This window comes from Lygodium microphyllum, chromosome 18 (genome assembly GCF_053477565.2).
Source record: "Lygodium microphyllum isolate KBCC chromosome 18, Lygodium_microphyllum_v1.1.10, whole genome shotgun sequence".
Lineage (NCBI taxonomy): Eukaryota > Viridiplantae > Streptophyta > Polypodiopsida > Schizaeales > Lygodiaceae > Lygodium > Lygodium microphyllum.
The window spans coordinates 136,557,159-136,579,324 of record NC_141152.1 but is presented as its reverse complement, the minus strand read 5'-3'; the positions used below and the strand labels follow the sequence as shown (position 1 = coordinate 136,579,324).

At 44.0% G+C, this 22,166-nt stretch overlaps 1 protein-coding gene across 3 annotated transcripts in view; it reads right to left on the bottom strand.

Moving 5' to 3' along the window:
* Positions 1-22,166, bottom strand: part of LOC148021423 (uncharacterized) — a 128,481-nt gene that overhangs the window by 59,481 nt on the left and 46,834 nt on the right. For 2 of the 3 annotated variants that reach the window (XM_087699292.1, XM_087699291.1), the window contains exons 2-3: positions 12,267-12,382; positions 12,118-12,187 (exon numbers count right to left, since the gene is read on the bottom strand). In XM_087699292.1, coding sequence (XP_087555418.1) covers positions 12,118-12,187; positions 12,267-12,382 — 186 coding nt within the window. Of the gene's footprint in view, positions 1-12,117; positions 12,188-12,266; positions 12,506-22,166 lie in introns of all 3 variants that reach the window. The other variant, XM_087699293.1, reaches the window with a different exon arrangement.

Below are 22,166 nucleotides of genomic sequence, written 5' to 3'. Positions count from 1 at the left end.
TAAATCGGGTCATTACCACTCCCGGTTGGCCCCACAATTGAAGCCCCTTCAGTGTGTCATTAGCTTCTATTCAAATTGAATGAAGTACACTCAGATTTCACTCCAATCTCCTTCACTATCCAATTTCTCTTGTTGTCCAAAATTGCCACTAAGCCTTCTTATCAATTTGCCCATTGATCTAACAAGGGATTGGCCTCTAATTGAATTCTTTGAATTCTAGCTACTAATTCCAAGTATTGAGCCTTCAATTTCTTGGCATGGGAACCAAGGTGGTTGTTAAGCTCTAATTTCTGCTTTAAATTAGGGTTTACAGCAGCAAATGCTTTGCTACTTCTATGGCTGAAATCTACTGTAAATGGCTAAGATCTACTGAGGAATTGTTTGTGGAGGAGAGAGAAATTTCTAGTCTTTGTTCGCGAGAAAGTGTCAGAACCAGCTGCTCTCTATTGTGAAACAACATTAAATGCTATTGCCCACCAGCAGCTTGGAGGCCTCACATGGATATCACCTAACCCCAAATGGAATCTCCAGTTGTTGCTCTCCTTGTTGGAGTTGTGCCTACAGTAGTAGCCCTCTTGGCTGGCTGGAAATGGCCAAAACCTGCTGGTACCTGCTTGAACAACACTCTCTCCTTCTCTCTCAACCTCCAAGATCCACTGAAATACCTGGAACAACCATCCACCAACCTCTACTAGCCTTTTCTTTACTTGTATGGACAATTTTTGCCAAGTGGCAACCTTCTAATTATATTTTTCAGTCATTTAATTAATTTTCAGAATTAATAATTTTGAAAATTAATTTTAGCACTTTTCCCTACCCAAAAAATTAAATATGCCCATCCACAATTAAATTGCCTAGGCAATTTTGACTTCCAAGTCATCCTGAGTATTAATTAGCCCCTAAACTAGTATTAATTTATTAATTAATGCCTAGTCCCTAATGTCACCACTGTCATTTAATGGCTACTTAAATACTAAAGACTTAACACCACGCACCACTTAGTACTGACCAGAATAACTTATTACAACTTTTGCCTTTGACACCCACTAATATCTCAGGGTCCTTGGTTTGTCATTGTGACTTAACTAGCACAACACATGTGCTTCTCACATTTGCATGTTTGATTAATAGCTAAATCAAATGCTAAGCAAAGCATCAAATAATTTGCATCCCCATGATAGACCTCCCCTTTGAAATCCTACAATCCCCTTCATTTGCACTACAATGTCAAAGCATCTCTTGCCCTATTGGAAATACACGTTGGCATCATAGTCAAACAACATGCGCACCTATTGCTTAACCATCCTCATGCTCTCTGCATGTCTAAAATTCCAACCACTTAAACCAATTATGATCCACACACATGAATCATAACCATTGTCATAACCATAAGGAATATATCCACATGACAAAACCCAACACTATTTTGACCATCAAGGCATTGCAATCCATAAACTGAGTGTAAACAACACCTCATAGCAATGGTGTACCACATGATACTCATGTAAAGCATCCATCAGCTACAAACCACATGTAACTTAGGCAAATGTACTTCTCTTGCATGGCCTGTAAATGTACATTACATACCATCCATGTGTCCCATACATGACTTGCAAATATACACCATATCTAAATGTATATTGCATGTATTCCATATATACCCATGATCTTGTAAATGTACAATTTCAGAGTATAGGTGCAAACCATACATATCTATATACCAATTCATAGTAACTAGCACACTGAATATAGTGATCCCGATGGCAAAAATACTATCAACACACAGTGCCCTAGATGCAACCCAAGTACATCCAAGATCTACTAGTCCATCACGAGGAGAGTGGAGATGCAATCTTGATCTTAAGCATTAGGCCCAATCCAAAGTCAGTTCTAACTAAAATACATCAAGGTAAAGTGCATCACTCAAGACGATCTGCCAAGTCACCCTCCTCCATCCATTTGCATCTATCATTGATGAAACACTACTGAAGCTTCACCAAGAAGCACATGTAAACTTTAACCGCACTAGGTTCTAGACCTTTTTCCTTTGGAGCCTGGAGATCCTTTGTACTTTCACATTGCTACAATTCTATCTTAACCAACATGAAACCTCACATCTAATTGACTAGTCCTTCATGTATACCTCACATGCTAGGAGCACCAAATGCATAAGGAAACATTCCTATTTGCATTCTTCAAATCATTGCAATATGACTATGCATGGGAATTTGCATACTACCAGCCATATGGATATAATTTTCCCATACATTGCATACATTACTAATTGCATTTTTCCTGATACAAGCATTACTAGTTGTATTTTCCTCATGACCAACTCTATATGGAGCATTTGCATGACTAGCATTAATACCATGAGTCCCAAACATAAAGAGCTGCATATATGCACTTCCAAACATGCTATCTTGTGCCCCAGCATCATGCCAACATTGCCATGCATTTGGTTTTCCATTTCACTTGCCATATTAAGATACATTAGTCCCTGCATACCATGCATAGGTGGCTACATACCAAACACATTTGATCGTTGCATCCCCATGGCTGAAGCATTACCAACCATTGCTTGGAAAACTAAACCACAACCAAAGTACCTTGGGTGACCCACATCAACATGCATGCCTTGCTGTCCAAAAAGCATTGGATTGACACTTCCAAGTTCACCTTGCACATGCATCAATTGCCCCATTGGCACCATTTGCTTATGCTCATTACCAACATTTGGAACATCGTGCTAATGCATTGGCTCATCCTTCAAAACATCTTGCTAACTTGAAGCTCTTGAAGACAATTTCCTCTTGTTGCCTTCGATGCTCTCCTTTGGGAAGTTGAGAATAGCATGAACCAAGGATAATTTGCAAATTGCACAAACATTTCAGCAACTATCCTCAACTGATCTTTAAATTGGTCATCAAATTCCTCTTACTAGTCATTGTCACCTTTAAGAGGCCTGGAAGGACCTGCATTTTAGTCTAAACCAACATTAACTACTCACAACCCATGTTGAGCCCCTTGTCCAAGATTAGGCATTGCATTTCCCCCAACACTTTGTGAATTTTCAAACTAAGAGGCATCATCACTACTTGCTTCCATCTCGTTGTATGAAGACATTCTTGTTGTAATGCTCAGCTAATTACAATTTCAGCACTAAAGCAATGCTTTTGACTTGCAATCATGTACAACAGGCTGACCAATTCAAGGGAGTTGATGGTGTCCCGGAAATGGAACCATAAAACCAAACTTCCTTTCAAGAAGGGTGGTAATGACCTGATTTACCACTAATTACAGCCAGCATAAAATTCACATAAACTAAAATACAAATGTTACCAATCAATCTCGGACAATAGACTCCCGATTGTCCCCAACACTAGCTCCCCTTGTGGTATTTGTTTGGCTTCTATTAAGATTGGATGAAGTACACTGAGATTTCGCTCAAATCTCCTTCACTCTCCATGTCTCTTGCTATCAAAAATGACCACCAAGACTTCTTATCAATGTACCTCTTGATCTAACAAGGGATTGTGACCCTTGGCTAGTCGAATTAGCTCTAAAACCAATTAGGATAGCTGGCTTCTTAAAATCTCTAGCAATCCCTCAATTTCGACTTTGCCCCTTGATCTAACAAGGGATTGGCCTCTAGTTGGCTAGTCAAATCTCACCCTAAATCCAATTGGGATGGCTGGCTTCTTAAAATCTCTAGCAATCACTCGAATTCCAGCTACTAATTCCAAGTATTAAGCTTTCAATTTCCTAACACATGACCCAAGGTGGCTGCCAAACCCAAATTTTTGCTGTAAATTAGGGTTTAAGCAGCAAATGCTCTATTGTCCACCTTCTATGGATGAAATCTGCTGTGAATGGCTAAGAACTATTGAGAGATTGCTTACCAAGGAGAGAAAGCTGAGCAGAGAGAAATTTCTGATTTCTTTCTAAGGAAAGTGTTAGAATCAGTTGTTGTCTGCTATGAAACAGCATTACAAGCTGTTGATCAGCAGCCTAGAGGCCTCAGATAGATGTCACCCAGCCTCAAATGGAATCTCCAATCATTACCCTCCTTGCTGGGGCTGTGCCTGCACTAGAAACCTTCTTGGCTGGCTAGGAATGGCCAAAACCTGCCGATATCTTCTTGGACAGCACTCTCTCGTTCTCTCTCAACCTTCACAATCCACTGAAATGGCTGGGATGACCCTCCACCAGCCTCTAATAGCCTTTCCTTCGCTTGCAGAAGCAACTTTTGCCAGCTGGAAGCCTTCTAATTTGATTTTTCATCCATTTAATTAATTTTCAGAATTAATGATTCTGAAAATTAATTTCAACCCTTGTCCCAGCCCAAAAATTAAATATGCCTATCCACAATTAGATTGGGTAGGCAATTTTGACTCCCAAGTGATCTTGAGTATTAATTGGCTTCTGAACTAGCATTAATTATTAATTAATACCGATTTCCTAATGTCACCACTAACATTTAATGGCTAATGAAACACCATAGGCCCAGATTGACACTAGCCACGACTTAGTACCTAACCAACATAACTTATTGACACCCATTGATATCTCAAGGTCCTTGGCCTATCACTATGACTTAACTCACTTGCACAACACACGTGCTTCTCACAATTGCACATTTTGACAACAGCTTCCAAGATAATGGGAGAACCTACAAATGCAAGTGGGCAGCTACATGAATACAACGATCGAGTCGAGATCCTACCAACGCGCCGCTGCCCTCACCCCCATAACCCCGTCAAACTGCGCCCCTGCTAACTAGCCATCACGCCTCCCCCATCCCTCTCTCCTCCCTCCTCGCCATCGCGCTGCCCCCCCCCCCCCCCCCTTTTCTCGTCATCAAGCTGCGCCTCCCCCTCCTTGCCATCACACTACGCCCCTCCCTCCTCACCATCACACTGCCCCCCTCTATGCGCCCCCCCGCCCTGTGGCTCCCACCATCACGCTGTGCCCCCCCGGCTGATACCTCCCCCCCACTCTCGCACCTCCCCCCTGCCCTGGTCACCCCCTACGCCCTGGTACCTGCCCCGTGCCTAGTCCCCCCCCCCCCCCCCCCGGCCCTAGTACCTCACCCGCGTTCTCTCTCGTCTCCTCCACCCTACGGCCACCTGCCTACAGGCCTCCCACGTCGTCATCCGTGGCACCTGGCGCCTCTATCAGTATTAGAAAACAGAATCCCCCCCCCAGTTGCTCCCTCCATTTGCAGCAACACTCCCCCCTCCGACAGTACAGCAGTGTGTTTGGTAGGTTCTCTGTAGCGAAGCGCAATGGAAACCTCTGGTCAGACGCCGGTGCATTCTGCAAGTGCCCCCCAGTCAAACACCTTGCACGTTGTCCTCTCTGAGGAACAACTCTTGGCCGTCCGCGCCACAGAGCTGGAGCTTAAAGAAATAGCAATTTTCGGTCAAGTAATAGGACACTCTCCAGCCAGGGCCCAGCTTCGGGATTGGCTCCACTCCACACTGCGCATTGGCACAGCGCAGATCGTGGAGGTAGTCCTCATGGGCCGTGGGATCTTCATGGTTCATCTCACCTCTGCGGATGCATCCTGTGAGTTAGTGGAGAGCTCGCCTATGCCTCCACGAAGGGGGTCATTCACATGGTTCCCTAGTACAATGGTTTCACAGCGGAGTCATTTGAGCTCCACAACAAATTTCTCAGACACCCAGTCACTTTACTTTTCCCCGGACTGGCGGTAGAGTACCCCCAATTAGTGGAGGACTTTGGTCGGCTCTTCGGCACAGTTCTTCCTGCCTCCTTCGCGGGTGCTGTGACAAGTGTAGGAGTCCCCAGATACCAGTGGCCGTGAAAGACACAGAGTATACCCAAGTTCTTGGAGATAGAGGCTGGAGGTCACTCCTTTAGGCAGCAGGTCACAATGACCAACAACCAGGGTAGTGCCTATGTTGCCATGACTTTGGGCACCAGGTAGCAGACTGTACGCGCTTCAGAGCCAAGGCGGCTCCGTCGACAGGCCCATAGGTGGACACTGATAGATTCACACGCGTCCACAGACAACAGAGAGGGAGACGGCAGGGGGGGGGAGGGGAGAGCGCAGCTAGCTCCGCAGACACAGCCTCGACAGCAGGGAGCAAGAGGACAAGTGACGCCCCCTCGACAAAGCGCTCCGCAGTTCCCCCCCTGCCCGTCCCACCCGGCAGAACCGCAGCCCCCCACATCCACCACCCACGCCACAGGCTACCTCACCTGAGATCCCACACCCCCCACATCCACCCCCCCCAAACCTCCCATGCCCCCCCCACTGACCCAGGCCAACACCCCCCCCTTCCAGGGCCACCACCCCCCTCTCCACACCCGCCAAGCACCTCCGACCATCCCACGATCCCTCGATCTTCTTCCCCCCCACCACCTCCCTTGTCGAGCACCCCCCCTCCCCAACGGAGAAGTATGATAAGGTAAAGAAATAGACGAGGATAGCTACTATGGGGAGTTGGGGTAGTTGCTTAGGATCTTGGATAAGCAATGCAAGTTCATGATACTCTGCTTGATGAGGTAAAAGGGGATCACGCTACAGGATGCATGGGTTTCCTTTTGGGAAATACCTAAGTTTCTAGGTTTTCATTTGTTCCGAATGCCCAATATATAAATGCAATACTAATGCAATAAGAGACATGGTATTGTGACAAGATGCCACTTAGATTGCTCAGGATCTTGGGTAAGCAATGCAAGTTCATGATGCTTTGCTCGATGAGGTAAAAGGGGATCACGCTGCACGATGCATGGGTTTCCTTTTGAGGAATACCTGAGTTCCTAGGTTTTCATTTGTTCCAAATGCCTAATATATAAATGCAATACCAATGCAAGGGGTAATGCAATTAGGGATATGTTGTGACAAGATGCCACTTGAATGGTCTCATTACAAAGGAATTCTTTGCTTGTCTAAGCATCCTTTTGCAATAGAAGAATGAAATGCAATTATACATAGGAAAAGATGATGATGTTGACTTATGAGGGCAAAGAAATAACATCCCCCTCTGAAGTAGATAGGGAATCCAAAAACTCATGGATCACGGACTCCGAAATGTCTGATGATGAAGAAAGTGCCGCCGGTCATGCGGAAGAAGGTATCTAGGGTGCCGAAGAGCTCCCAGAGGTGGCCTCTCAAACCTAAGCAATCGAGGGTGGGGAAGAGTGGGGCTCAGAATGAGTAAGAGGTGGACAGCAATCGTTGTCTCTTAGTGGAGCAAACTGGGTAGCCGAAGAAGAGGAAGGAGTCGAGCAACCACTGTCTCTTGAAGGAGTAGACTGACGAGGAGATGGTATCAAACAATCTCGTTTTTGCAGATTTCAGGTATTTCATCTTACTGCCCACACCCCAAACACGGAGGACATCACGGTCCAAGCTAGCCATTGCTATCTACAAGAGTCTAGCACCTGTTTCCAACCTATCACACACTGTTCGAAGCTGATTTCAGCATATTGATTGCTGCTGCTGTTTTTTTTCTCCATGTGCTCGAAAGGACTTAGAACACATTGGATGCATCTTATTGCCTTGAGCATAGTACTCGAATAGCCGATATAGAATGATCTTTGTGGCCTAGAAAGGAGAGGTGGCACAAGGAGTGCTTGGTGGAAGACGCATATACTCCGGGGGGTAGGGAGCAAAGGTCGAAGTCGGCAAGCATCGATGGTGTGTCCGGTGATGCCACAGTAGGAGCACCCAGTAGTCTGGACATCTGGTGGTAAAGAAGCCATGGATACCGCGGACTGCAGATCCGTAGGTGGTGGAAGCTACTGTACCTGAAAATAAGTGGGAGAAGACTGTCGTTGGCATTGCGACGATCTCCAGGAGGTCATAGTGCCAATCGATCCTCCATGTGCTCGAAAGGACTTAGAACGCATCGGATGCATCTTATTGCCTTGAGCATAGTACTCTGATAGCCGATATAGAATGATCTTTGTGGCCTAGAAAGGAGAGGTGGCACAAGGAGTGCTTGGTGGAAGATGTATATACATTGGGGGGTGGGGAGCAAAGGTCGAAGTCGGCAAGCATCGGTGGTGTGTCCGGTGATGCCACAGTAGGAGCACCTAGTAGTCTGGACATCTGTTGGTAAAGAAGCCATGGATACCAATGTGCCTTGCTGAAGAAGGAAGAGGTCAGCCACCATGAAGCACGAACCGCAATGTCCGCCTCAAGGGGTGTGAGGGCAGTGTGAAGCATGAACCACAATGTCCGCCTCAAGGGGTGTGAGGGCAGTGTGAAGCATGAACCGCAATGTCCGCCTCAAGGGGTGGGGGGGTAGTGGAAGGGCTGGAAGTGAGCTGCCAGTGGGAGGAGGATGTGACCAGCAGTAAGAGATTGCAACCAGTAGAAAAACACAGATGAGAAGAGAGAAACACTAAAAATGCAAGCAGGACAGGCTGTAGGAGAGAGAGACTAAAAACGCAGGCAGCAGGACTGTGATGACATAGCAGGCTGCACGGCAGCAGGTCTGCACAGAAATAGTAGTCGCCTGGCTGGAATCAGCTCCAAACTCCGTGAAGAGGACTGGAAATCAAGCGCCAACTCATGGAGATAGCAATGAATAGCTTCAGTTGACATATTCTCAGCGAACGAGGTGTGGGCAGTAAGGTGAAACACCTGAAATCTGAAAAAACAAGATTTTGATGCAGTGGAAGAAGAAAAGTGGATGTCGAATCCACCACCGGTCTTTGCCTTCACTGGAGTGGAGAATCTTCGCTGCTAGGTGAGCAGATCCAGCTTTGATACCATGTCAAAAGATGATATACCAGCGAGACAGTAGGGTTTGCGGGGAGGAACACGGAGTGAACTCGGCAAACATGGAGAAGAGAAGAGAAGAGACAAGGAACTCTGATGAATGGAATGATGAAGATCTGAATCGTGGACTGAATGTGATACAAGGGAACAAGGGTGCCATAGCACAAGAAAGATGATGATGACAGTCACAAACCATGAACCGCAAGGTCCTCGTAAAGGGGTGTGAGGGTAGTGGAGAGGCTAGAGAGAAGAGGTGATGGACTGAATGAATTAGCCATAAGGAATGAACGAGAGAGTTGCCTATAAATAGGCACAGTCAGTCTAAGATGGCGTCCCTTTTTGGGGCTGCAAACTCTAAACGCAACCCTAAATGCAAAACGCAGAAACGCAAAAACGCAAATTGCAGGTGAAGGGTGAAGGGTGAAGGGTTTCCCAATACCATGGTCTTGTACACAGGTGGTGAGACTCAGGCCAATAGAGGTGCATACGCCTCCACTCCTGCCATAGGCACCTATGGTGTGCTCCCAGTAAGTGCGCGAGCTGCCCGGGAGTACCTTTCCAACCTGCTGGGCCTGGGTGGGCGTGAGCTTGTGCTCTTGTAGAAGTAGGATGTCGATCCGTCCGGCAAGGGCAGGCTGTAGCTCCTACCGAACAATCAACTTTCTAGAACCACGTGCCCCACTGTAGTGGAGATTGTTCACATTCCAAGATGCAAGGTGTAAGCTCATGGGGAAACTTGTGACTTACCGAACAGGCATCTATTCGGTGTGGAAGCTGGTGAAGAGAAGGAGAAACTATGGGGCATGCAAGTGCGCTTTGCCGTAGGTCTGGATGGTGAACTCCAAACATTTTTTTAAAAACAACAATAACAATAACAATAACAAAATTAAAGCTAGGTCCCATATGATTTTTTTTTAACTTTTGTAATCATCATAGGCTCTTGGGCAATCCATCAATGGTACCCTTGGTCCAATAACTTAATTTCACTAGGGTTACCTCTTAGGCGGCTCAAAAGAAGATATCCATAACATCTACGATCCTAGTAGGTTCCTCAACAATCTTCCACGACACCCTTAACCAGATGCCTTGGTCTCCTTGGGGTCAAACCTTTTGGGTCAAAACTAGAAACTTCTTTTCACTCTCTTTGACCATCCTTTTTGGAACGGAGATGGAGTGTGAAGCCATGAGAAATTGCCACTTCACTAATCTTTTTTTTTTGGCATTTTTTCGGCTATTAAAATAGTCCCAAAAAAGGATTGAGTCAATTAATACAAGTCTTGCAAATATTCATTAGGACAATTGGCTCAGAAAATTCTACAAAAAAGACTCAATGTGCACTGTGACTTACATCCCTTATCCCTATTAGCAATCATGTTTGTCATGCCTTGTCATCTCCTACCTATGAGCCTTAGTCTAAGTCAGACAAGGACTTTTGGAGCTCTAACAGGTGTGTCATGTGTTTTGATGGGCGAGGCTACTCATTCTAGAGTGGCTATTTGAGTGCATTTCTTTTGTTTGTTAGGTTCTAGTGTGCTTTTCTTTTGTTTGTTAGGTTCCAGTGTGCTTTTCTTGTGCAGTTTCTGCATTTCTCGGGTTGTCCTTGCCTATCGGACATTGTCCATGCCTTTCAGGATTTTTTCTATGCCACCTATATCTTTCTAGCATTTTTACCAGCACGACCAGCATTACATGCTGGTCAGCCAGCTTTTTGGCACCCTTTTGGGGCAGGTCGGCCAGATTTGGGGATTATTGGCTATTTATAGCCTGCCCCTCTCCGCACTTCATCATCATTAGGTCATCTTCCTTCCTTCTGGCAGGTGCACACTCCGACTCCATTGTCTTCCTCCGTCTCCAGTGCTGCCGTCATCATCAACCTAATCTGGTGCCCTCACTAACACTGTGGGCTACGCGCAGGGACTAATCAGTCCTTCAGTATTCAGCATTTGCTCCTTGTTTAGTGCAGGTTTCTTTTCTTCTTCTCTTCTAGATTGTCTCTCTCTCTCTCTCTCTTCCTCTGTGTTCGAGTTCCTTCTTCCATTGCACACTCTCACAATCCCTCACTTCAACCTTCAGTGCTAGCCCTCTTCCATCACCCTACTGCACCTACACCTCTAAGAGCTGTTGCCTACTTCTCTAGCTCTCCCAACGGCTGCAGTTTCTCCTGCAGCTTTTAGTCTGCCACCCAGCTGCTCCTTCACACTCAGGTGCTGTCACCTGCATCTCCAACCCTTGCAACCTCCTGTGATTTCATCTGCAGCCACTCCCTACTGCTGCATATTGATACCAGCTGCTGTGCTTCACCTTTGTCACCAAGCTGCACTCCTGCATTTTGCCATTCCAACCATTATCCTTGCTGTCTTTGTCACTCTAGCCTGCTGTCTCCCCGTCTTCAGCCTTCTCTCATCTTCTATCCTTTCAAGACCTGCTGCATTTGACAGCCCTCTTTGTCTATGCTGCTGTGAATGTAGTCTACATCATGTTTCTGCATCGACATTGGTGGCTTGCTGAACTCGGAATGTGTACCCAGAGGATGACATGCTCCCTCAGCCCGCTCCCACAAGAGACGATGGTGCTTGGACAGCCTCCACTCCTTGAACACACACTTATATTTCTTCCTCACTTATTCATTATTCATTCAGCATTCAGCATTCATTCATCTGCATTCTTGTCTGAGTTCATTGTGTCAGTCATATTATTAACTCTGTGTTTTCTCTGAGAACCCTAGTGCATCCTCATAAGCATGTGCTTATGATGTTATTCAAGGGATCCTTTCATTTCTCATCACATGGCAATATTTGAGCACTATCCCACACTAGGTTTCTTAAAGGCCCAATAAACTACAAGTAATTGTCATCCATGTGAGATAATTGCGAGCATCATAGATTGCTAAATCTGGATAGTGAGATGTTGTCATTTCCATTAAGCAGTAGAATATTTCTACAAAAGGGACTCTCTTCACAATCAGGATGGAGACTATTAACACCATCAAGAGGGAGATGGGACAGGAAACTGGTCAACATTTTGGCTGAGGTGGTTATAACCATACTTGCCTTTTCTTGGAAAAGGAAAAGAATTCCATGCAGCTCACTCTGAATTAAGAGGAACTACTAAAAATTTTTGATAGTACTGCATTGATACCTTAGATCCTTAATGCTCCACAACAAATTATATGGCATAGATGACAGATTTTGTATCTGATATCTACCAATGCCGAAAAGCCGCATCGCATAAAGATGACCACTCCATTAACACTCAAGGTTACTGCTTGTTTAAAGAGCATTGACCAGACCAACATAGTAAAGATAGTCTCTATTCTTTTCGAACTACTGTACTTCATGTTAAATAAACATTTTGACCTGGCTGAACTGATTGTGTGGCGGAAGAAATCCATCCCGAGACTTTGTGTAAAACCTTAATATTCTATCCCTGCATTCAGATGGATATCAATACAAACTGTTGCAAGAAAAGGCTTTGTGGATATAATTAGATCCAAAACCTACTCTACCTGAACAAGTTGCCCTCATGCTGAACAGAAAGATCAAATAGAGCCAGTCCCTCTGACTCTAATTTTTGCCTGGAACAGCGAGTTACTCTTTGCTTTACTTCTTCCATCTCCTCATTCTGCAACATAATAAAAACAGATGAAATTAACAGCAGTGGTGCATGAAATAATGTATGCTAAATTCTAATGCATAGTCTTCTGCAGCAATATGATTGCCCATGTTTGCCAACTGCTGGGCAGCACTGCATGACATGACATAACACAAAAAAGAGCAGCTTCAGCAAACAGCAATGTCAGATATGAAATAGCATCATGCGCGCACTACTTTTTCTGAATAAAACAACACTCCTAATTAAGTTCCAATTTACAAATAGAGATTCCCGGATGTGTGGGAGTGTGTCATAAGCAGGAGTATGTGTGCCACATATGACCATCAATTGAACCCTTCCAATCTACTAAGTGTTTCAAAGAGATCATCGCTCTTCACAGAACTATCTCCATAAATGTCAAACACCAAAATATAAAAGAAAGAGAAATAGAACCCCATGCACATCAAGAGAACCTCCTGGTCCCTGCTTTAACAGCTATCTCAGCTTACTCCTTTGGCCACATTGAAGGATTTCACTTATACATCTAGGTTTACTCCCTGCATAAAATGGTGGTCTTCATCCCACCTACATCTCAGGCTTACTTTATCTCATTGGAGTGGATGTGCCCCTCAAGCATTGCTCAATTCAATGTCTCCATACATTGGTGACAAGTTTATGTACTAGAAATATCAACCTTGTCCTCTGCATGTGCACCTCAAACTTGCACAGACAATGATGATCTATATGGTCTCCTACTTCCTTGGCCACAAAATTCATTACAAGAATTGATGCATGCAGTTTGTTTTATGCATGGAATTGTAACGGTGCACTATAGATGGATGTTGGGATCTTTGAGGAGACATTCAAGGGGGGAAATATTATGCTCTACACTAAGACACACCAATGCCAACGTAGGAAGTTCCAAAGATGCAAGGATCCGAATGGGAGACATGTACAACAGGAGCTACAAGCAGATGTACAAGAGTTGCCATGTTATATTGACAAAAGCTAGAGCATATAGTCAAAGTGGTCAAGCAAGACGAGGAGGCACACTTTATATGAATCTAGATCTGGACAAGGAAATTGAAGGGCTCTATATGTTGCTTTGCATCAACAACCTCACAAAATGCTAACACGAGGAGACTCACCATGCATGCCTCTTTAGACATCACGAGGTTCTCTATCTAAAAGATATCCTTCTAGAAAGAGACTTCAACATGCTCTAAAACAACCATGTGGAGGCACCATTCAATGATAAGGACCCTAATATCAGGAGATTGACATTGAGCGCACATTGGGAAGATGGACCTCATCAAAGCCTCAGAAGGCAAAACAGTGAGAGTACGCAACAAAAGAGCAACACGAACACTGTGAGAAAAGGAGAAGAGAAACACAACAAGAATGGAAGAGAAATCTACACTGAATCTTGAAAGAAAGCTGAATACAATGATCAACTAATCAATCCCTACATGCAGCCCAAAGTATCAATGAGGCCTCTGGATCAGGCTGAAGAAGATGATGGCAGCACCGGAGACGCAAATAGAATGTGAAACCTGTAGAAGACAGAAGATGATGATCTACCCCCTTGCCAAGTGTGGACTATATATGGCCCTCTCCACCAAAATCTGGCTGACTGCATTACTGGCCCAAAAATATGCAGTCCATCTGCTCAGAAACTAGCTGACCAGCCATCTGACGGTGCAAAAATGCTAACGTGCACTCCAAGAAGGCTGAAAGGAGCTGATCGCCGATGTCTAGGGCTGATTGTTGATGCACAAGCTGCATAGCCTCTGATGGGACATGTGGAATCGCTGCCAACACTATGCATATGCAATTGACCCAAACTAGGGGAAGAAATGCACACAAAACTGAATGGAAAATATAGTCAAAGCTCCAATGTCTCCGTCAAACTCTAATGAAGCTCACAACCAAGAGATGGCAGACTAACAAAACAAAATGGTAGGCTAACACCCCCATTCAGATCTTGGGAGTGTCTCAAGCCCCAACAACCTCATATGATGAAGCAAAGAAGTTTGTGGAAGAGGCTTTGTGAAGAGATCCGTTGCATTGTCCTCTGTGGGAAAATAGGCCACCGCCAACTAAGAATCCACGATCTGCTCCCAAACTGTTGGAAATGGGGAGAGAGAGAGAGAGAGAGAGAGAGAGAGAGAGAGAGAGAGTATATTAACGTCTCTAAAAGGCCAATGTGGCCTATGAGACCAAAGCAGTACATACAATGATGGTGTGTTTCTCATCTAGAACGAGAAAAAAGATGAAAAACATGCCTATAAGACTGAAAAGGAAATGAAATAGTGTCCCATAAAAGGGAAACATGTCAGTGATCTGAAAGTGAGAGTAGAGAAAGGAAAACTCTCCATCAATGATATGTCTGTTCTCTAGGGAGGTGTATCTCTGCATAGCTAAGGCGTCTTGGCATCTGTCTCATGTGGCGCTCAATGATGGCTTTAATTTGTCTGTGGTGTGGATGTCTAGGCCTTCGTCCGAGTGGACGTGGGCGCCTAGACCGGCTAAGTGCCACTGCTCTATCCAAAGGGACACCTACAGAAGATGAGGTCCAAAGATGATGTACTCCTGTAGGCTGTGTGGCAGTAGTAGTGGTATCTGCCATACTCTGTCGTGTATCCATGAAAAAGTCAGTGACTGCTCTCTGTCTATGTGAGCCGAGCTGTGGGGGCCTCCTACTCCGTAGAATTGTTGCTCTGCGCCTCTGGAGCTCCAAGAGGAAAAATCCCAAGCATCTTTGATCCTCATACTGCATGATCCGTCTCAAGGGTCCAAAACCCTCTCGAAACAGACAGTGGTATCTACCTCGTATATCGTAATATACAGTGCATCGGCAGATGTAGTGTTCCTCTGTCTCTGGCTCTCTGTCGCATAGTGGGCATATGCGTTCTTCTGTCTGTATACCCTCCCATCTGCCTGTCTCAATCCTCAGGTGGTGGGATGAGGTGCGGATCTGACCAATAGCTGTGCGTAGTCCATGAGGCAGCTGTGTGTCCATGTAATTGGGTCGGGTGATGAAACCATCCTCAGATACCTGGAGGAAGTGGGTCTGGTAGTGTGCCATCCTCGTGCCATGGGGCGAGGGGGGTCGGATCCAGGTCTTCTCCGTATCTAACTTCAGTATGTCTGCTCTGATCACATGGTTTAGCTCTGATCGGCTTAGGTCAAGTGTAGGGCAATCCAGGCTATAGTCAAAGGGGGGTAGTCTGTCAATCTGCAGACCATGTAGACACATCCATGTACTCATCTGAGCATACCAACAATGTCTGTCACCGTCTGCTGCTAGTTGTCTAGAAGAGGCCAGGGCTAGCCGTGGGTATCTATCTTGGGGGAGCTCCCATAGTCTATGTATGAAAGTCACTGCCTGAACCAAGGCCTCAGCCACCATGGGTGATGCCCCCAACTCAGCTCTGATAATCTCATGTGGGGTCGAGCTCTTCGCTCGTATCATGCGTGAGATCATCATGACCAGTGGTCTTTCCATATGTTCCCATCCATCATAGTATTCCTTCTCTGGTCCATCCTGGTCTCCCAAAGGCTGTCTCCTCGTGTGAAACAGACTCGGACCCCAAATAGCTGCCCCATATAGGAGAGAGAGAGAGAGAGAGAGAGAGAGAGAGAGAGAGAGATTGAACTTCACAAGATTTGCAAGAAGTTAATTGGGAACAATTGCTCGAGTTTGTGACTTCTCTTCTAGAAAGTGTGTCGAGCATAACCACCAAGCTACTACTACCTACACGCAAGAGGAGATCTTGGACAAACACGTGAATACTCAAGAGGTTCTTTGCTGCTTTTCGGCTTTCCATGAGCGAGGTGTTATTCTCTTCTTCACAGGTCGAATTCCCATGCTTGCTAGGATCCGTCGATGGCAAACATCTATCCTTCAAATCGGCTATGTGGAAGACATCTTTGCAGATCCGCATGGCTGCTTCTTTCTCTTCAACACGGGATCTTCTTCTCAACAAGCAACCCCATTTCTTTGATAAGTAGTAGGTGCATATTGTCTCGTGGCATCCAATGGCCGATTTAAAATGCTTGCTTAAGCAAGCATGACCAATATGGCTAGAAGCGGAGAAATGCCTAGGAGTTTACTAGACTCTTCTAAAGGATGCAATGATTGCAGTAGGTCATGTGTTGGTAACCCCAAGTCTCAAGGCAACCAACCGCAATTGACTGTGCATGTTGTGGAATACTGCAAGAAAGAGATTCAACCAGTTACACCTCAATTGCAAAGGCATGCAACCTCTTTGGTTCAAGCTCAAGTGGGGTATTTTTGCTGGTCATTGCTGCTCATGTGGCCAATTGGACCACTTCATGGGTGAATGCCCTAACCGAAAGAGCCCCCAGGTGAATCAAACCATGGATATGGACCAAAACAAAGACCAGAACAAGCCTTCATCTTCTGTCCAACAAACATATTGCTCAGCCCAGTCAATCTAAAGGCAAGTTGAAACCAGCCTTTCTTCTTGAAGAGGGTGGTAATGACCTGATTAATCAACAATTACAACAAGCATAAAATTCAAATAAATTGAAAATGCTCACTTTGCCATACTAATCTTGGACAATGGACACCCTGTTAGCCCCAAAACTCATGGCCCTTATAGTATTTCTTTAGCTTTTATTGCAAATGAATAGAGTACATTTGAGATTCTCTGATCTCCTCCAATAATCCAAGTACCTCTTGTTATCCAAATTGACCAACAAGCCTTCAAACCAATTTGTCCCTTAGTTTGCTTGGGGATTGGCCTTCACCAACTCCTTGAAAGACAAATTCAACCCCAAATTTGATATGGGCTAGCTAGCCTCCTAAATCTCCCTAAATTTCTTTAATTTTAGCTCCTCGAATTCAAGTCCTAGTAGGCCCTTAATTCTGAGCACGCATCCCAAGGTGGTTATTAAAACCTAATTTTTGCTATAAATTAGGGTTTACAACAAAGATTTTCCAATATTTCCACTCTAATGACAAGTGGCTAGATTTTTCTAAGATAGCTTAAGAGATGGCTGTAGAATGAGAGAGAATGCTCTGAAGAGAGAAATTTCAGAGTTTCATCGAGAGAAAGGCTGAAAAACTGTTGTTGTCCTACCCAAACAACAATGGAAGCTGTCGCCTATAGCTTAGGACCACTAAAAATGCTAAAATCACTTCAAAGATTGTTGTACGATGAGAGAGAATGTTGTAGACAGAGAAATTTAAGAGTTTCATCACAAGAAAGGCTGAAAAACTATTACTGCCCTACTCAAACTGTCATGAAAGCTGTCATCTATAGGTTAGGACCACCCAAAAGCTGTTGCCTCCTCTTGTGCGCTGTCACTTGTGCCATAAGGATCTTGGATTGCTATCACATCGTACATAGCACATAGGAACACCACATTTGAGCTCTTTTGTAAAAAGCTTTGAGTTATATTTCACACTTGTATATAGCAGCAAGTGTTTGAGTTATACTCACTTTATGGCATAGAAACAATCTTTATCATATACAAGGTAGTTTAGTAGTTTACTTTTCACTTGCGTGACTTATGGTTTTTTCTAGAGAGAGTTGGACTTTTCTCTAGACTAACTTTTTCAAGAGATTTCTTGGACCTTGGGAGACCCTGTCTCAACAAGTCCCCCCGCTAGGGATTTTTCCTCCGCACTTTTTGTCTAGAGACTTCTAAAGGCACACTGGACCTGACTGCAAGCTTGCAAAGGCACACTCAACCCAGAGATTTTTTGGAGATTTTTTTGTGAGCATCTAGAGAAAACTCCTACTCCATCTCTATATATTGATATTGCATGAATATCTTTTGTGCTCCCCTCCCTTCAGCTATAAAAAGAGAGGGAGGCAACCATTGTATCAAGCAATCGTTTGATGCTAATAGAAGTGTGCTCTTGCAAATCTGTATACTTCTGTGTCTCTTCACTAAGCATCACTATCTTACTTTTCTCATTCTTGTCTCCAAACTTCTCTTCTCTCTCTTTCTTGCCCCAAGCTTCACTTCTCTCTCCAAACTTCTCTACCTCCAGACTGTTGAAGCTCAGCTAGAGAAGCGAGCAGCAGTTCGAGGAGTGAGAGTGACAGAGAGTGAGAGAGAGAGAGTGAAAGTATGATTCGAATCAGGTGTACCAACAATGTGCTGGTACACAAAGAATAAAATGTATTTATACTTGGGGCATGTGTGCCCTAAGGGTGCATTCACATATACAACTAAATAATGCACGTGTACTATACACGGAGGTGAAAAAGGGCCTTTATTCCAACAACCTCCCACTTAAAGGTCCGAAGTGAACCTCTAGCCAACTCTCACTAGTCGTATGCAATGCTCATGTTGAGCTTTGCTTAGACTTTTAGTGAGAACATCTATAAGGTTGTCCATCTTCCAGAATTTGTCTGATAAAGGGATATTGCACATCTATATGCTTTGTGCGTGAATGATACATGGCATTCTTAGCTAGATACACAACACTCTGGCTATCACATCCCAATATTGCAGTACCCATAGACATGCCGAGATCCTTTGCAAGTTTGCTCAACCATATAGCTTCCTTAGAAGCTTCAGTAGCTAATATGTATTCAACTTCAGTAGTACTCAGTGGTCCGATGTTCTGCAACCTTAAACACCAAGAAATGGCCCCATTCTGCAACCTAGAACACCAAGAAACAGCCCCACCAGCAACTATAAAGACATAACCGCTAGTGGACCTACGAGTGTCCAAGTTGCCTACCATGTCTACATCACAATAACCATGCAAACTAAGTGCACCCTGCCCATAGCAAATACCCTTTCTTTGTGTACCCTTTAGGTATCGAAGAATACACTTGACAGCATCCCAATGTGTTTTGCCAGGATTTGGCATAAACTTGCTAACAACTCCCACTGTATGAGCAATGTCTGGATGAGTAGCAACCATAGCATACATAAGAGAGCCACAAGCTGGTGCATAAGGGACTCCCTTCATAGCATTGGCTCCCACATCATCTTTTGGGTTGTTGGCTTTACTAAGCTCAAGGTATGGAGGTAATGGCACCCCAAAAGGCTTAGTTTCAACCATGTTAAATCTGTCCAGTACCTTTTCAATGTACTTTTCTTGGGATAATAACAGCAATTTATGTGTTCTATCCTTGCGAATCCTCATGCCCAATATATGCTCTGCATTCCGCAAATCTTTCATGGAGAAAGCTGATTTCAGCTGATCTTTGAGAGCATCCAAGCTAGTCTTTATTTTTCCAACTAGCAACATATCATCCACATACAAAACAAGTATGATGGGACTGCCATCTATATCCTTTTTCATGTACAAACAATGAAAAAGGATATAGTCTTTCTTTTCCCAACTAGCAACATATCATCCACATACAAAATAAGTATGATGGGGCTGCCATCTATATCCTTTTTCATGTACAAAAAATGATCTACATGGCTATGTGTAAACCTATGAGAGAGCATCAAAGTGTCAAACTTTTTGTACCACTACCATGGTGCTTGCTTCAGCCCATACAAGCTATATTTTAGTTTATACACCATTTGCTCTTTTCCAAAAACTACAAAGTCCTCAAGCTGTTTCATGTAGATTTTCTCATTAATGTCACCATGCAAAAAAGCTATTTTTACATCCATTTGGTACAGCTCTAAGTCCAATACAGCAATGAGAGCAAAAAGCACACGTAGAGTGGTCATTTTCACAACAGGTGAGAAGACCTCTTGGAAGTCAATCCCTCCCTTTTGTGCATACCCTTTGGCAACTAGTCTTGCCTTGTACTTGGGTTTCCCATCAACCATCTTTACTTTGTAAAACCATTTGTTTGGAAGAGGCCTTCTTCCTTTGGGCAAAGACACAAGATCCCAAGTATCTTTAGCATACAGAGATTTAATCTCTTCCTGCATAGCTAGCTCCCACTTATTGCTGAATTTGCATGACTTGGCCTCTTTATATGTAGGAGGCTCACCCTCATCTGTAAGCATCACATAATGCAAGGGGTCATACCTATGTGGCTACCTTCTTAAGCGTGTAGACCTACGTACCCAATGATCTACATTTTCAAGAATTGGGTCTACATGTGGAGGTATGTCATTTTCAGCATTTATTGACTGATGTAAGCCATTTTCAGCATGCTGTTCATGCTGTACAGCACCTTCATTTTCATTACCAGCACCTGCATTTTCATAATCAGCAAGTCTATCTTGATGTCCATGACCTCCTTGTGCTTCTATTTGTTGTCCATCATCATCTGGCTCAAAAATAACCGGCTGATCATCAGTTTCAGCCTGTGGTACAGCATCATGAGGCTCATCATTTGAAATAATAGATGGCTGCAAATTCTGAAATTTGACATTTTTCATATTTTCATTAGAGGCTAAAGTACCTTTCAGCAATTTTGCCTCATTAAACACAACATTACGGCTATGAATAATTTTCTTGAACTGAGGTAATCACATTCTGTAGCCAAATACACCCTCATCACCATAGCCCATGAAGATGCCTTTGGTAGATTTTGGGTCAAGTTTGTTCCTCAGCTCATCTCTAACATGCACAAAAGCATCACAGCCAAATATGTGTAAATGGTCATATGAGGCCAATTTGCCAGACCAAACCTCCTCAAAGATGCTATTATTTAAGGACTTGTTTGGAGAGCAGTTGCAAATGTGAACCGCGGTTTTAAGTGCCTCTCCCTAAAATTCATGAGGGAGATTTAACAGTGGACAGCATGCACCGCACTCTTTCACATAAAGTCCTATTATATCATTCAGCCACCCCATTTGAAGAAGGGCTGTAAGGAGCTGTAAGCTCCCTCTTAATTCCATGCAAGTCACAAAAGGACTTGAATTCAATAGATGTGAACTCACCTCCATTATCAGTTCTCAAGCATTTCAACTTTCTACTTGTCTCAATGGTCACAAATGCATGAAAAGTTTTAAAAGCAGTAAACACTTCACTTTTCTTTTTCAACAGATAAACCCAAATCTTCTTGAAACAATCATCAATAAAAGAAACAAAATATGCAACACCACTCAACGATTTCACAAGCATACTACATATATCAAAATGCACTAAGTCCAAGACATTGGACGTACGAGAGACACCAGAGTAAACGAAATTTTTCATTTGCTTTCCAAACTGACAATTATTACAAAAGTCAAGTTCAGAGCCTTGTCCATCAACCCTCTTCAAAGAGGTAAGGACATCAAGTCCTTTCTAGCTCATATGGCCTAATCTCTTATGCCACAACTCTAAATGACAATCAATTTCAGCAATTGCAAGAAACTTGCCATTCAAAACTCTACAATGCAAACAATACAAGGTGCCCTTCTTGGTTCCTTTTGCAATCAACATGAAACCCTTTTTCGATTTCCACAAACCACTGCCAAACAGTGTAGTGTAACCATGCAAGTCAAGCTGACCAACAGATAGTAAACTCTTCTTGATGCCAGGCATATATCTGACATCTTTCAACACAAGCTCTTGCTCATTATCTAAAGACAAGTGTACAATGCCAATCCCATCAATGTTGCAAGCATGGTTATTTCCAAGGTACACTTTTCCATAATTGCTTGCATTGAATATAGCAAAACATTCCAAGCAAGAAGTTACATGGAAAGAGGCACCAGAGTCTACAATCCAAGTCTGAGTGACACCATTATCAACTGACAAAAGTGCATCAATCACATCAGCCTTGGTAATCTGCATATCCTACATGTGACATACAAGGGCATCGTAATCAACTGCACATAATACGTCAGCCTCTATGTTATGCCTCCGCAGAGACATAACAGAAACACAAGACACACCAGTCTGCCAAAACAATCCTATTGG